This window comes from Notamacropus eugenii, chromosome 6 (genome assembly GCF_028372415.1).
Source record: "Notamacropus eugenii isolate mMacEug1 chromosome 6, mMacEug1.pri_v2, whole genome shotgun sequence".
Taxonomy (NCBI): Eukaryota; Metazoa; Chordata; class Mammalia; order Diprotodontia; family Macropodidae; genus Notamacropus; species Notamacropus eugenii.
Window position 1 is genome coordinate 35,774,865 of NC_092877.1, and position 18,093 is coordinate 35,792,957.

At 40.7% G+C, this 18,093-nt stretch overlaps 1 protein-coding gene across 1 annotated transcript in view; it reads right to left on the reverse strand.

The window, feature by feature from the left end:
• The window catches only part of SWAP70 (switching B cell complex subunit SWAP70), a 76,276-nt gene that overhangs the window by 39,888 nt on the left and 18,295 nt on the right, over positions 1 to 18,093 (reverse strand). The window contains exon 2 of the mRNA XM_072619469.1: positions 16,519 to 16,659. Coding sequence (XP_072475570.1) covers positions 16,519 to 16,659 — 141 coding nt within the window. The remainder of the gene's footprint in view (positions 1 to 16,518; positions 16,660 to 18,093) is intronic.

Below are 18,093 nucleotides of genomic sequence, written 5' to 3' on the forward strand. Positions count from 1 at the left end.
TCAACACTATCAGTCTGAACCTCTCTGATATTTTTGTCACTTTACATAACAAACTCTAGCAAAATTACACAATTTATGTTATCTACAGAACTTCTCTTAATAACCCAACAAACATTTACAGAGCACAGTGGTCCCTGCCCACAGGAAACTACCTAGTTGTGAAGAAAACGTCTAAATATGTGAGAAATTAAACAACCATAAGTATTACTTAATACTAAACAATCCCAAAGCTGTCCTTAATTAAACATGTGCGATCACGATGAACCAACCAAAGAGGTCTGATTAGGCATCACTGAGGCCGTGGGCTAAACGCTGAAAAATGGTACAGAGTGGAAAGCACACTGGATCTGGGGTCAGAGACTCTGGATCCAAATCCCAGCTTGGCTCCTTGCCACCTTTAAAAGTGTGGGCAAGTTTCTTCACCGCTCTGGGCCTCAATCTCCTTCTCTGAGCCTGAACTATAGATGAACCCCCTCCCAACTCCGTGATTATCTATCTAACAAAGAACAGGTGCTTAGAACCTAGGAATGCGCAGCGTGCCACAAGATGGGGAATAAAGTACAAGAGTGGTTAGAGAACGCCACAACTGCTTCTGGAGGAGAGCACCAGGGAAAGCCTTCAGGAGACAACATCAGAGGAAGGTAACCCTTGGATAAATACAGATGGAGAGGGAGAACAGCTCTACTGGCCAGACACAGAACGACAAAGGCATGGAAACGGAAAAGTAAAAAAGACGTTCAAAAAACAGAAAGTGGTCCAAATCGACTACAGATTTTCTGGGGAAAATAAAAATCAGTTCAGCAGAAATTAGATTTAGACTGTATATCACCACAAGCTCCAAATGCATACTCAACCGAAACCTTAAATGTTAAATCATTTAAAAAAAAGTATGCTTCATAATAATGGCTATAAGGAAAATGTTCAACCAAATGAGAAAGGACTGTAAAAGATGAACCATCTGAATTACCCAAAACTTAAAAGCTTCTGCATTAACAAAATGAATGCAGCTAGAATAAGAAGATAAATTCTCAAATAGGAAAACATTATATTTGTAGCAAAAATTTTTTTAAAAGTCTGCTAACCAAAAGTCTGACACAACTATAAGCCCATCCTTCAGCGGCTAAAGGATACAAACAAGTTTGCAAAAGAAGAATTTTAAGTGACCAACAACCATACGGACAACTCATCTAAATCATTAATAAAGAAATGTTCTATCTCCCACTCCTCAAAATAGCAAAGATAAAAGACAGAAATAATGAATGTTGGAGAAGCTACAGAAGAATACAGAAGAAGGGACATTAAACACACTCTTGGAAGCACTGTGAATTGGTCCAAAAGTTCTGGAAAACAAATTTTTGGAAACCAAATTTAGTGATTTTTCTTGCATTACTCCAAACTGTTCCTAGTCTCTGACCAAGCAATTTCATTTTGGGCATATGTCCCCAAGAAGGCCAATGACAGAAAAGAAAGAAAAGGCCTCATAACAACAAAATACTCTTAGCAGTATTTTTTATGGTAATAAAAATTTGGAAACAAAGTGGGTGACCATCAATAGAGGAATGGCTAAACAATCTGAGACATAAACGTAATAAAATATCATTGTGTTATTGGCTGCCATGGAGGCAGGGTGGTAGTACAAGCAGAAGCAGGTGCTCAATCTCATCTCCCCAGGGCTTTCTCCCCTGGGATGATGAGGTGATAGATACATACATATATGTAAGTATGGATATGTATGTGTGTATGTATATGTATATATGTACATGTGTCTGAGTGTATAGCTAAATAGAAAATGTGATCAGTCTTGATTAGAACCAAAGCTTGCAAAGCCATTTTTTAAATCAATGTGTATTGATGCTTTTTTATTTCTTACAACGTTGTTACTTCTCAGTGACTCCCCTAGATCAGTAGAGCATTGCATTATAGATGACAAAGAAAAGTCATGGCCCTTTCCTTCAAAGATTCTGCCCATTATATAAAAGCAAATTGCTAACATATGAAAATCCCAAGACATAAATGACTTTGCAAGTATGCTAATAAACTTAGAAAGATGAAACAAAGACAGACTTAATTCCTGAACTTGGAGTCAACTAGAGAGAAGTTCTAACAGCAGATAATGGAGGAGAAAAAAAGGATCTGGTGGCTTCAGGGGCTCTAAGGTCAATAGCAGCCACAATATGAAATATGAGGGCAGCCAGAAAGGATAATGCAATCTTGAGCTGTAGTAACAGAAAAAGGGAACAGAACAAGTGGGATAACAGGGTCCCCAACCTCAAAGCTAGTCAGACCACCGTGGGAGCATCATACCGAGTTCTGGACCTATCTGAAGAGGAACACTGACCAACTGAAGTAGACCCAGAAATGTGATTGGGACATTAAGAAAGCTCTCTTAATTTTTTTTTTCAATTAAAAAGCATTTATTTTCTTTGCCTCTCACCTACTCTCCCCTCAAAAAAAATTGAAGAAAGAAGACAAAACAAAATCCTTGTAACAAATCTGCAGAGACAAGCACCACACTGGGCATGTCCAACAACGTATATCTCATTCAGTATCTTGATCAATCGCCTCCGTCATGAGGTGGCATATTTCATTACCTGTGCTCTGGAATTGTTAAGTCTTTCAAAGTTATTTCTCTTTATAATGTTATTGTCATATAAATTGGTCTCACTCTGTATCAGTTCAGCCGAGTCTTCCCAAATTTCTCGGAATCTGTCATCATTTTTACAGTTAATAATACTCTATTACATTATATACCATAATTTATTCATTCTCCAATTAATGGGCATCCCCTTAGTTTCTAGTTCTATCCTATAACAAATATTTTTTTTACATGGGCCCTTTCCTTCTATCTTTGATGTCTGTAAGGTATAAGCCTGACAGTGGTTATCAGAATGACTGGCCTAATTCACAATCCCACTAATGGTACATTAACATGTCGGTTAATTCACATCCTCTCCAGTATTTGTCGTATTTCTGTTCTATCACCTTTGCCAATTCAGTGGGTTAAAACAGAACCTCAGAGTTGCTTTCATTTGCATTTCTGTTTATTAATGATTTAGAGTGTTTTTTCACAATGGCTATTGATAACTTGGATTTCTTCATTTGAAAGATAGGCCTATGTATAGCTTTTAATCAATTTATCACCAGGGAAAGGCTTTTGACAATAGGAAATGTCAAACTGTCACATGAGAAAGAGCTGAAGGAACTGGGGGTGTTTCATCTGAAAAGGAGAATACTTAGGGGGCAATACAATCCTGTCTGGAAACACCTGAAAACTGTCACGGAAGAGAAATTAAACTTGTTCTGTGTGACTCCTGTCAAAGTCCCAGGAAGGCAGAGTCTGGCTAAAGAAAAACCAAGATTGAAAGCAGTAAAAATGAAAGAAGTCCTTGTACAAGTGAGTTTCTATACCTACTAGTCTTTATCACTTAACTATTAGAGAAGTTGTCAAAAGGATGTGAGTGCAGGGTAGGAAGAATCAATGACTTCTGAGTCCTAACTCTAAAAAGTAATAATTCTATTAATTTTCTGAACAAATTACTATTTAACAAGACCAGCATGCTCATGTACTGGCATGAACAGTGAAGCCTGGTTTTACACTGAAGTTTGAAAGATTCATTTTTCTTTTTTTATGCTCTAAATCAGGGATGGGGAATCTACAGCCTCGAGATCACATATGGCCCTCTAGGTCCTCAAGTGCAGCCCTTTAACTGAATTCAAACTAGAAGGACCTAGAGGGTCACATGTAGCCTCTAGGCTCCAGGTTCCCCACCCCTGAAACCCTTATGCACCTCAATGGAAGTTAATATAAAATATATCTTTTCAAAAGTTTGAAGCATCATCTATTAAGTCTCACGATTCGGTCATTCACACTAATTCATGCCTTCTCCTTATTTAAGTGCCTCTAAGCATACAATTCCTTTTCCTCTGTTTGTTTAAACTGAAGGTACGAGGGCTAACACTGTTCTAAAAGAAATAGCTGGAAACAAGACCAGGCCAAATCTCCTCCCTCTACATTCTAGGTTTCAAAGCAGTTCAAACCCTTCTTGTTCCTCATTGTGTCTGTATCTTTAAACTCACTAAGAATCAGAGAAAAGTGAAAGGATCTTAGGAGGAAGAGGAGGAGAAGGCACCAATCCCCATCTCTGCTACTTAGCGTGTATCTTTGGTCAAATCACTAAATCCTATTATCTTTAACTAACATAAAGATCCTGCTCTTGAAAACCTCCTCCAGAGGCTGGACCCTCCCCATCCTGACTGTGCTCCTCTACTCACTCTCTAATTTGTTAATGTTCTTCCTAGAACGTGAGGTCCAGAACTGAATATCACATTCCTGAGGTTGTCTGGCCAGAGTAACTTATGCCCTTTTTTTGGTTGACTTCTCATGTTCTTGATGTCTATCACGGCTGTCCTTTTTTGTGGTTCAGTCATTTTCAGTCATCTCTGACTCTTCATGACCCCATTTGGGGCTTTCTTGGCAGAGACATGGGAGTGGCTTGCCCTTACCTTCTCCAGCTTATTTTACAGATGAGGAAAATGAGGTAAATGGGGTTAAGTCACACAACTACTAAGTCCATTGCACCACCCAGCTGTCTAGTATCAAAGTTACAATTCACTAAAACTCCATATGATCCTCCTTCTACCATGACATACTCACATATAACCGCTCTGGGCTGGTTTGCTCATTTGTAAAATGGGGGCAATCTACATGATCTCAAAGGTTCTCTACAGTGATTGCAATCTACAAATCTACAGACCTAGAGCCTACCTCAAATATGACTACATAGTTATCTGCTCCTAACTAACAATCAGTGAAAAGCTTCCCTTCTGGTCGCAGGGCCTGGAGGGGATAACTGCTGGACATAAAGATCATCTAGAAATGCATACTTGAAGAGTTTCCTATTTTAATGCACCTCCCAGAAGATTTTCACCCAGAAGCACAATTTGAATGTTAAAATGCACATTTGGATGTCAATTAAAAGGTTTTAATTCTGACTTCAATGTTCCAGGCTTGCTTACAGATACTGAACTCCCACCTTCATTGAAAAGCTCCAAAATTTGTCTCCAAACTACAAATTCTAGACTTTAAGGCTCATAAAGGATTTATTTGACCATCCCACTAAGTGGCAGAGCCTAGACATGAACCCAGTTCTGAGTTCAAAGACAATGTTCTTTCTGGCTCCACATTACAAAGCCTCTCAAAACTTCAATGTCTCCTCTACTTCATGCTGAAAATACAAAACGTGGAGTCCTTTTCCTTCAAAGCCTGTTACCATCATCTCTTGTTCCAGCTTCTGTCTCCATAATGAAATCAGCAGTTCTGGTCTTTTTGGTCCTGGCTACATCTAACTGGGCTCTCTGTGGGGCCAGAGATTCAATGCCCAAAGGAACAGTGAATATGCACCTTGGAATATGGGCCCCACTGTGGTTCTTCTGTAAACGTTTATGAGGACAAATGTGATTTCTGCAATGCTTTTGTGAAAGGCCATGGATGGCACTTTGACCTTACATCATTATGGAAAACGTTGAGGACCAAGAGCAGCATGTTTCTCATCTGAAAAAAGCTTCCCTGTTTAGACTCCACACAAAATCCTTTGGTTACCTCCTACCTGAATTAGACTGTGGTCACTGATAACTCTATTTGCTGATTAACTACAACAATAAATACTTCTCTGCTTAAAAAATATATAAAAGGTAAAAGAACAGCTATAGAAAGCAAAAAAAAGGGAAGCATGGCATCAAGGACAGAAAGCTGGTCTCAAAGCCAGAAGTCCTGGTTCAAATTCTGCCTCTGATCCATCCTGGCTGAGTGACCCTGGGTGTGTCACTCAAACTCTCTGTGCTCGGGGCAACCCTCTATGAACTTGTATTGGTGCAGAGTCTCCAAGCCTGGGAGTTCCCTATACCAGTGAAATCACGGATCCATTCTCTATCCCTTAAAGGGACAGGTCCTATGATTAGATTGTGGGGGCACACCCCAGGTAAGCGTGGTTAATACACTGCATTTAAACTTTGGAGATGCTTAAATGACAAGGAAAAAAAACTGGTAAATGACCTTTATGTAGGGCAGGGTTTTTTTGCTCAAAAAACTTTCACAAAAGTCCAGAGACATCCCTTCTTAAATACTCCCTCTTGATAAACATCAAGAGCTCCCAGGAGTCAAATTCTCATCTCTAGGTAGATGACTTCCAGTCTGAACCCTTCTCTCTCCACCCACACAGCTAGCCACCACCTTAGTTCAGGCCATCATCACCTCTCACCCACATCACTACAACAGCCTCCATCCCTTACACACTCTGGTCCATCCAACACAGAGCTCCTGAGGAACTGTCCCGAAGTGCAGATCTAACCAGGACATTCCCCTACTTAACCAATTCCACAGGCTTTCTACTGCTTCTAGAATCAAATAGAAATTTCTTTGTTTAACTTTTAAAGTTCTACAGAATCTGGTCCTCAACAATCTTCCCAACCTCGCTGGACATTTCTCCTCCTCAGTGATACAGCCACACTGGCTTGCTGTTTGTCCCTCGATCACAGAAGTCCATCTGCAGTCATCATGCCTTTCTGACAGCCTTTCCCCATGCCTGGAAGGTACTCCCTCCCTCTCGACTCCCTCCAGTCTACACTCAAGCCTTAGCACTACACCGAAATTGCTCTCTACAAAATCACCAGTGATGTCTTAACCATCAAATCTGACGGTCTTGTCTCAGTCCCTGACATCTTTCCTGACATCTCTGCAGCATGATACTGTTCACCACCTTTTCCTCCTGAATACTCTCCTCTGTTATCACCTCTATCCAAACAGGTCCCATCCCTGCAAATCCAACCAAGTCTCTTTCCTGATCTCCACTCCAACTGCCTGCAGGAGATGCTTAGGAAGCATCATAAGCGCCCCAAACTTAGAGCCCAAAATAGAACTCATCTTTCCTTTATTTCCCTATTTATGTCAAAGGTACCACTATGCACAACCTTGGAGTCATCCTGACTCCTCATTCCCCCCATCTCTCATATCCCAGTAAAACTGAGACCTGCTAAAGACCTTAGCCTAAAGGGCCAAGGTCTCCCACTGCCTCTAGGGCCATCTCCAGTCATCTGATCTATATCCTGCCACTGGACCCAGAAGGCTCCAGAGGAGAGAATGAGGCTGGTGACTTTGCACTGACCTCCCTCACTTAAATCCAATTCACTTGTATCTCACGGTATCACCTCCCTCATGTCATGTCCTCTTCAAGAATTAAGGACAGACAATAACAACATACCCATCCCATCAGTCTTCAAATCATATTAATTCTACTTCCCCATCCCTCCCGGCCATCTCTCCACTCACATGGTCACATCACTGTGGTTCATTTTGTGTACATGCTGAACCCCTTATAGAATATAATAGCTTCTGAAGGGGAATGACTGTCCACTAACCATCTCAGCAGTCTTCCCAACAGTGTAATCTGGAGGACAGTCCCTGACTGCTAGTTTAGCTCTTTCATAACAGGAAAAACAAACCAATTATTCTGAAAGAGGCTAATGAGACATCCCAGTTTTAACAAGGATGCAAAGGTTTAATTCCTATTCCTTATTTTCTTTGGGTAACTGACAACACCACTAAACTTTACAGCACCATTTCCAGTCACTAGCAGACTTTTTTTCCATCTAATTCTCAAACCTAAGCACTAATTTTTGCTCAATCTAAATCCATGCCATGGAAACCTTGGCTGCTTTTCTGTGGCTGGAAGGGCTGGCAAAACTCCACTCCAGGTGGCTAGGCAATAACAAGCTCTCACTGTTATCACATCTTAGCTTCTTTCCTGAATAGCTTTCCTCCAAATTTAGTGATATGTACTGGCTTATTTTGGAAACGCTGAAGCAGGACTGTATTTACTCTTTCAGTTATAATTAGGGCTTTGATTTAGCAAAACGGAATTGAAACAAGGAACATTTTAGGATTTGCCCCCAGTGATATTAACACGATATTGGTATTACCAGGGAAATAAACTAATCTAGTTGGCACCCATTGAGTGTATGGGGTATACTGAGGAAAAGAGGTAATTCTTCTTAGGAATTTGTAATTTACAAGAAGCTGTCATTAGGGAAGAAAAAACAAGGGAAGGGGTAAAGTATGGGTTTAAGAGAAGACTCTGGGAGAATGTGATCCATACTTTCAGATGTTTAAGGGCCGATATCATAACAACTTTAAAGCACTTTAAGATGGACATAGCGCTGTCCTCACAGCCCAGATAGAGAGGTGATGCAGTATTATTACCTCTCTCACAGGTGAGGAAACTGATGCTCTAAAAGCTAGAATGACCAGCTCACAGACAAAATAAGTGTCTTGCTTTTTCAATCAAACTAATGGCCTATTTTATTGTTTTTACAAAATACATACACTTCTAGTTTTATTTGTAATTCAGTTTTTTTTTACTTTCAATTTTATTAATCCCCTCTTTGATTTTCAAGATGTCTATTTTGGTGTTTAATGGCAGGGAGGGGTGGGGGGGTGAGGAGGAAAGTAATTTGCTGGTTTTCTAGATTTTTTTAGTTGCATATCCAATCCTTGTCTTTTCTTTTAAGGCTCTTTTCAAGATCCAACCACTTTAGTTGGTTTTTAAGACAAATTCTTCCCTTAATTTACCCTCCCTCTTATTCTCCACTCTCCCTTCTCCCCTTTCCCTCCTATTTCCCTGCTGAATGATGGATCACATCCTCTCTGAGTCTTCTCTTAAATCCATACTCTTGCTACCCCTTCCCCTATTTTCCCCTCCCCAATAACAACCTCTTGTAAATTATAAATTCCTTTTCTTCAAAATCCTTTTTGAGCTCTTCCATGGCCTGAGCCCATTGAGTGGGCTGGGATACAGAAGCCTTGACTTCTGTGTCTTTCCCTGATGGTAAGCATTGTTCTTCCTCATCAGAAAGGAAGGGAGGAAATACCTGTTCACCAAGAAAGCAGCCTTCTATAGTCTTATTTTTTTCCCCTTTTCTGGGCATTTTCCTAGCCAGTGACTTGACCTCTGAATATTCTCCTCACACCCACCTAGCCTCCTGATCCTCCCAGCCAGGGCTTGGGGTCTGAGATTCCAATGCTGCTTCCCAGCCTCAGGGCTTTGGGCAGGGGTGGGGCTGCTATTCAGTGTGAAATCAAGTTCAGGTGCTCAGATGGGGGCAGGGCCACCTCATGGGGCTCAGTTCCCCCAGGGGGTTTATGCAGAGACCTTCAACAATGGATCCAGGCTCCTGCCTGCTTGGGGAGCCCAGGTCTGCTCCCGCCTCAGCTGCTGCCTCCTGAGGGGGCCTGAGTTATGGGGGCACACCACTCCCCTCTCGACCTGCCAAAGAGACCCTCTCACCGACCCTTGTCACCTGTGGGTGGAGGGACCCGCACGGCCGCTGGAGATTCCGTCCCTGAAGCCTGCTCGGATCCTAAATTATAAATTCCTTTAGAAGAATTAGCTCTTTTCCTTAGTATACCCCATATACTCAATGGGTGCCAACTAGATTAGTTTATTTCCCTTGTAATGCCAACCAATATTGTGTTGACATGATTAGGGGTAAATCCTAAAGTGTTCTTTGTTTCAATTCTGTTTCATTAAATCAAAGTCTTAATTATAACTGAAAGAGTAATGGGTGTGAGTGGCTATCCCTCCTCTTACCAGTTCAGAGGAGAGTAACGTTCAGGTGCCAGCCACACCCCCAATCCCTTCCTCTTTGTCTAGATTTGTGCTTGATTATGAGATAAGTTTCTCCATCTTTCCCTCCCCCAGCCCACTCCCACCCTCCAGTGGCACTCCTATTCCCCACCCTTTCCATTCTTATTTTAAGATCATCAAAACATAACAAAACCATTCCCAAAGACTCACTCCACTGATTCCTGATGAGATTACCACACACACTCACACACACACACATCTCCCCATATTGGAATGCAGTTTATCTTTGTTTAGCCCCTTATGGTTATTAGTTCATATTAGCTCTTGACTCCTGTGTTTCTATTTCAAAGTTTCTAAGTGGCTCTGGTTTTTTAATCAGGAATGCCTGGAAATCATTTATTTCGCTCAAAGTCCTTTTTCCCCATGTATAATGTTTTTCTGAGTAAATTATTCTTGGTTGCATACCTGTATCCTTTGCCTTTGCCACAAACTCTCTATTCCTTCAGAGTGGTGGCTGCTATGTCCTAAGTAATCCTGATTGTGACTCCTCAATGCTTAATTCTGTCTGACTGCTTGCACTATTTTTTCTTTGACCTGAAAGTTCTGCATTTTGGTTATAATGTTCCTGGAAATTTTCATTCAGATATTTCATTCAGGAGGTAACCGGTAGATTCTTTCTTATTTTCCCTTTACACTCTGGTTCTAAGAGATCTAGGCAGTTTTCTTTTGTTCAGTTAGAGTTGTGCCCAACTCTCTGTGACCCCATTTAGGGTTTTCTTGGCAGAAATACTAGAGTGACTTGCAATTTCCTCCTCCAGTTCATTTTATAGATGAAGCAACTGAAGCAAATGGGGTTAAATGACTTGCCCAAGGTCACACAGCTACTAAGTGTCTGAGACAGGATTTGAACTCAAGAAGATGAGTTTTCCTGATTCTAGGCCTGGTGCTCTGTGCACTATGGTGCCTCTTACCTGCCCTATTTTCTGTTAAGATCTCTTAAAATATACTATCTAGGCTCTTTATTTGTTCACGGATTTCAGGTAGTCCAATGATTCTTTAATTCTCTCTCCTCACTCTGTTTTTCTGGTCAGTCGGTTTTGCTATGAGATATCGTTTCATCCTTGGGTAGTATTTTTTGTTTCATAGAGTAGTTAGTTTCTATTTAGTCCATTTTAATTTCCAGAGGGTTTGTTGCCTGGGTAAGATTTTATACCTCTAATTTCATACTGTTCATTTCCTTTCCAAATCTTTCTTCCACAGTTCTCATTTCTTTTCTCACTTTTCCTCCAGTGTTCATTTGATTTTTGAAATCATTTTCAGCTTTGTTTTTAAACTCCTTATTTCCTTCAGGAATTCTAACTGAACTTTTGCCCAGGCTCAGTTTTCCTTTGAGGTTTTGCTTTCAGCTGTTTTGTGGTCATTCTTTTTCTAGCTGTGCCTGGGGTGTTCCTGTCATGATAAAAGCTCTTTAGGACAGGATTTTGTTGGGGCTGTCATTTGCTCATTCTCCCAGCCTGTTTCCTGACTTTGGATCTGAGATTAGGGCCATGCCCTGGGTGCTTCTGGATGGAGTGTCTGGGCTAATCTTGTCTCCTCTTTGGTCCTTCTGGTGCTTTACTGGCTATGGAGTGATTGGAGTGTTTTTTTCCAGGCTGTCAGGGACAGCTCAGGATGTGAATCCACATGCTTTGAGTTGTCTGACTCATGGTAAAATCTGATCACTGAAGCAAAGGAGTTAGGATGACAACTAAGAATCCTCTACCTGGAGAAATCAAGCATAACACTTCAAGGGGAAAAAAATGGTCATTCAATGAAATAGAAGGATTTTAAGCTTTCATAAGGAGAAGGCCAGAACTGAACCAAAAAATATGATCTTCAATATCAAGACCCAAGAGAAGCTGAATAAGGGAAAAAGAGAAAAGCAAACATAAGGGATTCATTCAATGGAGTTGAACTGCTCGCATCCTACACGGGAAGATGGTATTTGTAATTCTTAAAAACTGTACCACTAATATTACAGCTAGAAGGAATACAGACAGACAGAGAGTATGGGTAAAAGGTGAATTTGAGGGAATGGCATTCAAAAGTAATTAAGGGATGAGAAAGAGGAGCACACTGGGTGCAGAAGGAAGAGAGAGGTGGAAGAGAGTAAATTATTTCATACATGGAAGAGAGTAAATTATTTCACACAAACAGGAGCCAGAAACCTATTACAGTAAAGGAAAAGATGGGAGGGTGAATGATGGGCCTTGCTTAAGCTTTACTCTCATCAGTATTGGCTCAAAGAGGGAATAATATACAGAATCAGCTGAAGGTGGAAATCCATCTCACCAGACAGGAAAGTAGAAGAGGAGGAGATTAAGGAAAGTTGGGGGGAGGGAAAAGACAGGAAGGGGGAACTGATAGAAGAGAAGGATGGGGGTGGGGGTGGGAAGGGGGTAGAGGCACTAGACAGAAGCTAAACACTGTTGAGGGAAAGGGTGAAAGGACAGAGAGGACAAACAGGAGGAAAAATAGGATGGAAGGAAAAACACTGTCAATGGAAACTGGATAAACTCTCCCATAAAACAGAAGCAATAGCAGAGGAGAGCACAAATCAGAATCCTACAATACAATGTAAACGTTGTTTACAAGAAACACACTTGAAGCAGAGACACACACACACACAGAGAAGGAGCTAGGGGCTGGAGCACAATCTATTATGCAAGGGTAGCAATCAGACAAAGCAAAAGCAAAAACAGCCCTAATTAAAAGAGAGAAGGAAGGAAACTACATCTTGCTCAAAGGTGCCCTAGACAAAGAAGTGATATGAATACTAAAACATATACACTCTAAGAAGCGCAGCATCCAAGTTCTTAAAGGAGAAGTTAAGTGAGTTATAGGCTCATGATCAAACAAGAGATAGAGGGAATTATGAAAAGTAAAACATGGTTGTGATTATATTAAATTAAAAGGCTTTTGCACAAACAAAACCAACGCAACCAAGATCAGAAGGAAAGCAAAATTCTGGGAAACAATCTTTACAGCAAATATGTCTGATAAAGGTCTCACTTCTCAAATACATAGAGAATGGAGTCAAATTTATAAGAACACAAGCCATTTTCCAATTGATAAAGGGTCAAAAGATATAAGCAGGCAGTTTTCAAATGAAAATATTCAAAGCTATCTAAAGATATATAAGAAGTGTTCTAAATCACTTGATTACTGAAATGCAAATTAAAATAATTCCTGAGGTGCCATGTCACACCCATCAGATTGGCTAATATGACAAAAAAGTAAAATGACAAATGTTGGAGAGGATATGGGAAAACTGGGACACTGATGCACTGCTGGAAGAATTGGGAATTGCTCTAACCATTCTGGAGAGCAACGTAGAACTGTGCCCAAAGGGCTATAAAATTGTGCATACCTTTGAACCAGCAATACCACTACTAGGTCTGTACCCAGAGATCATAAAAAAAAGGAAAAGGACGCACATGCAAAAATATTTATAGCAATCCTTTACACGGGGGCAAAATATTGGAAACTGAAGGGATGCCCATCAATTGGGAAATGGTGGAACAAGATGTGGTATACGAATGTAATGGAATGCTATTGTGCAATAAGAAAAGAGGAACAGGCAGATTTCAGAAAACCCTGGAAAGACTTGTACAAACTGACACAAAGTGAAATAAGCAGAACCAGGAAGACATTGTACACAGCATCAACAACATGGTGTGATGATCAGCTCTTCTCAGCAGCACAATGATCCAATGACTTGTACTTGCACAAAGGACTCACAAAGGAAAATGCCATTCCCCTCCAGATAAAGAACGGATGAATTCTGAGTGCAGATTGAAGCATATTTTTTTTCACTTACTTTATTCATTCTTTTTTGTGGGTTGTTTTCTTCCTCTGGTTCTATTTCTTCTTTCACAACTGTGACTAATATGGAAATACGTTTCACATGATGGCACCTATACAACCTGTATCAAATTGCCTACCATTTTAGAAAGTGGGAAGGGGAGGGAGGGAGAAAAATTTAAAACTCAAAACCTTGTAAAAATTAATGCTAAAAATTGTCTTGACATGTAATGGGGAGGGGAGGGAGGATAAAATACTTGTTTTCAAAAAAAAAGAAAACTGATCACTGCCCTCTTAGTCTGCACAACAGTGCTATGGGTTTGCCCATGACTGGACTCAGTCCCTATCAGCCAGCTGGTTCAGAGTGACAGAACCAAAGACTCTCTTTTGATCTGGGATTCCTGTCCTGATTATTAACCTGCAGGTATCAAATTGGAGTAGGGGTTGATATTGAGACCTACCTCATCTCCTGGGATCAAAGCCACACAGCAGCTGTTGGATTCTGAACTTGCTCTACACTTCCCAAGTGCAAGTCCCTTTCTCAGTCTGCCCTTGATCTAGAACCTACAGCTAGATGCTGAACCACAGAGCTACCTGTCCATACCTGTCTTTTGCCTCTTTTTTTTTTAATCTCCAGCACTTAGCACTCTGCCTGACACATAGTATATACTAAATGTTTAGTGATTAATAGTAAATGGTAAAGCCAGCATCAACAAACTATTTTTTAATTAAAGTAGAAGGAAATTCATCAGGGGACTCACATAAGCAGGGAAGTATTGGAATCATTAAATTTTAATTATGTCTCCCCCCGCCAAAAAATGTATGTAGTAGCAAAAAAGAACTATGTTTAGTTTCATAGACAATTCCCTTTTTATTATTCTTTGCATATGGAAATGTTTGCTTTTCTATCTTTATTAAGTTCATAGCTAAAAAATTTATTTTTAAGAACCAGAATAAATATAGGTGGTAAAAGACCCCCTGACCAAAAATTGAAATTTGACCTAATCTAAGGAAATTTCAATAAATCACCATGTAATAATGTATAATAATATGTATAATATTATACATTAATATATAATAATATAATATAATAATATACAATATAATAATATTATACATTAATAATGTATATATAGTAAGGTGAGCTGGCACCAGAATGAAGGAGGAGGTCAGGTAAGGAAGTTCTGACATAAGGAACCACTGCAGATCTTTAGCAGAGCAGTGGCATGGCTTAATTTTAGTAGAGGAGAGATTATTCTAGCAGCAGTATTGAAGAACCGGATGGATGGAGGAAGAGGGAATGAAGAAAAAAAGGCCTATAAAAATACCACTGCTAGAGTACAAACATTGGCTGGTCTTGAGGATGTATACTAGTATAGCAATGGTGAGAGGAGAGAGGGGAGGAATGCAGATCCCCTCCACAGTCCCGGTCACCTCACTACCCCCTGCTCCCAGCAGTCTCCTCAGCCTCCAAGATCTGTCATTTTTCTTGACTCCAGGTGCTTCCTCTTTTGCCACTATAACAACCAGCCTCCTCATCTACCGTTAACACCGTGACCCAACCAACACACACACACACACACATGCACACACACACATCACCTGGCCCCCATAAATTACTATGTTTCTGTATGGGAGGCAGGACTACTTCAGCGTGGATATCCAACAGGTTTCCCTCTTCAAAGTATGGAGGTTACCCTGGCTTCTTGGATGCTCCCATCCACAGACTATGAGTTCCAAAAAGCTTCTACCACACTGGAAAGGCTTCAAGTACTGTTTCAGCAACAGATTCTATCTGCTTTCTTAAAGACAGATAGGCTCATCATCAAAAGCCTGGTTACTGGGGGATGAATTGAAGCACACAGGGACTGAACTGAAAGAGAGGACACTGGTCTCAGAGTCTTGTTTTCTTGACTACACTTTCAAATCAGGAACGCTTACATCCAGGCTTCCGGATTTCAACATCTAAAGCCTTGTTACAGAATAACTTGTTCACTAATTTGCCAATTATCTGTACTCAGAAACTGTTCAAGTTTTAAAGGAAAGAATAAGTTTAAATTCTTGGTTTAAATTTCAGGATGGACTCCCTAACCCTCTAAAGGCAAAATATTCAAGCAAAAGGCCTCATTCATACTCCATTCCCCCTTGGGTGGTACGGATAGTTATGCTTTCCAATTTTTCTCATGAACAGGTAACTGGGAAATTAACAATTAAAACACTGTTCCAATTACTTCAACATGGAAATCCAAATACAATGACGCTTACTAAATAACTGCCAAATGGGTGCTACAGAATTCATTTCAATAAATTATAACTAAAAGGCATTAGGGCGCAGTGGACAAAAAGCCAGCTTCACAACATGGACAATGTGGGTCCACACTTTACCTCCAACACGTAAAGGCCATGTGATCATGCGGACACTTCTCAGTGTCCTGGCAAGTCTCAAAGGCTACCACTTGTATAGAAGGTGCTAATTTCCACGAGTGGAGGAAATCAAGAGCTTCCAACACCGACGAAATCACAGAGCCAGTGAAAAATAAAAACTGAAATTCATCAAAGCTGCATATCACATAATTTTATGTAGCTATAATATAACAGATAGCTGATCAAGAGGAATGTTGCCTCTAGTTTGGTCACTGGTTAAGAGAATTCTTCTCAAAACTAGAATCCTGAGAGTTGCCTCTGTTACATCCCCCCAGAGCACTGGGCCTTCTCCAGACTGCCATTAGGGAACTGAACTGCTTTATCATGGGCCACACATCAGGCATTCCTTCTTCTGGGATCACCCAGAGCCGGTTCCTCAGTTGGTGCAGGGCAGGAGCCCACATGAGCCCGCCTGCCTGCCTCTCCTGGATACGGACACACTCACTCTGCCCAGGCGCCAAGGCTTCTCTTTCTAAGCACTCCTCCTTGAAATGAACAGAGACTAAGTGTCTCTCTTGCCAAGACTGCCTCAAAGGCACCATTGACAAACAGCAGCTTAATGAAAGAACTGTAAGGAAGGACAGGCTACAGAGGTGAGAAATTGGCCTCCTACCTTTTCCAAAATGAACTTGTTTAAATACGGCATATAGCCCTGATTGGAGACAGGCCCCTCGTCGTCATCCCGAAAGTGTTCTTCCAGGGCCACAGGGTCATGTGGAACCTTCAGCACGGTACACAGATTGTGGGACAGTACCTAAAAGGACAAAGGTGTTTGAGACAGCAAACCACAACACTCATTTGCAATAGTAACCACCACCACCATCAAGAGCTCCTCTCCCTGGGATATCCAGTAAAACAAAAGAGGGGGCATGGAAAGGGGTCACCCAGCATCTCCTTGGGGCCTGCCCTTTAGCAGCTCCAAACAAGGAGAAAGGCAGAGAACATGATCTGAGGACCATGGGGAGAGCTCCAGAGTCTGCTCTCAGCTCTGTCACTAACTAGCTATGAGACCCTGCATAAGGCATTCTGGGGGACTCTGTTCTCCATCTGTAAAATGGAGAGAGGAGAGTTCATATCCTCACAGCTCTAAGATTCTGTTTAGTCTTCAGTGCAATTCAACTCAACTGGACAAACCTCTCAACTCAATTGGACAAACCTCTCAACTCAACTGGACAAACCTCTCAACTCAACTGGACAAACTTCTATTAAGTGCCTACAACATGCAAACCTGCCCCCTGTTCTATGGCTACAACTCAGAGTTCACACAATAATAAAAGAACTAACTTGTGTACACAAATAACTGTATATGGAAAGAAAAGGGTGTAAAGTGTGAAGGAGAGGCCAAGTAGAAACATGAAAAGTGATGGACACTGAGGTGAGAGAGAGTAAAAATATAATCCAAATAAATTTATTTCTGTGGTCACTAAAAAATCCACCATATCTAAAACAATTTGTTGAAAATGTATTTTATATAGCTCTGAATCTGTAAGAAGACCGGTCACCAACCCATCGGCAAACATGCTGGGACATCAAGCTGAGTGGACGTAACTGGTCTGGAACCTTCCTCAAACATTTACTGGTTTTGTGACCTGGAACATGTCACCTGACCTCTCCATGTCTCACTTTCCTCATCCATAAAATGGGAAAGGTTGGACTCGTTGCCCTCTAAGGTCCCTTCTGGCTCTAAATCTAAGATCCTGTAAATCAAAACAGGGAAACCTTTAAATCACATCAATTTCACAGTATATCTTTAATACGCTAAACAAATTCATTCTAAATCTTCCTGCTGAGACAGTCAATCTTAGGTTAAAGTTCACCTCACTTCTGAAAATAAAAGTAACTACAGACATTCTTCAGGAGATGGCTTTAAAGGATAAAAAGCACAACCCAAAAAAGTTGGAGGCTACGCTCTTAGCACAGGAGGGGAACTTTCCTTTTCCTCAGAGCTTTTAGCATGGGTTTGCTTTGAATATCTTTATATTTTTATCCACAAAAAGAATGTGTAAAAAAAATTTAATTTAATTTAAAAAAAAGACAAGAAAGTGTGCAAACCCCCACTCTGCATTTGTTTTTCTTACAGTACATGGAAAAGGACCTCACTTCGAGTCTTTCCTACATGCTAAAATGATTTTAAGGAAGTAGGTAAAGTAAAGGAAGTAAAAACAAAAGGGATTCTAAATGCAGTAAG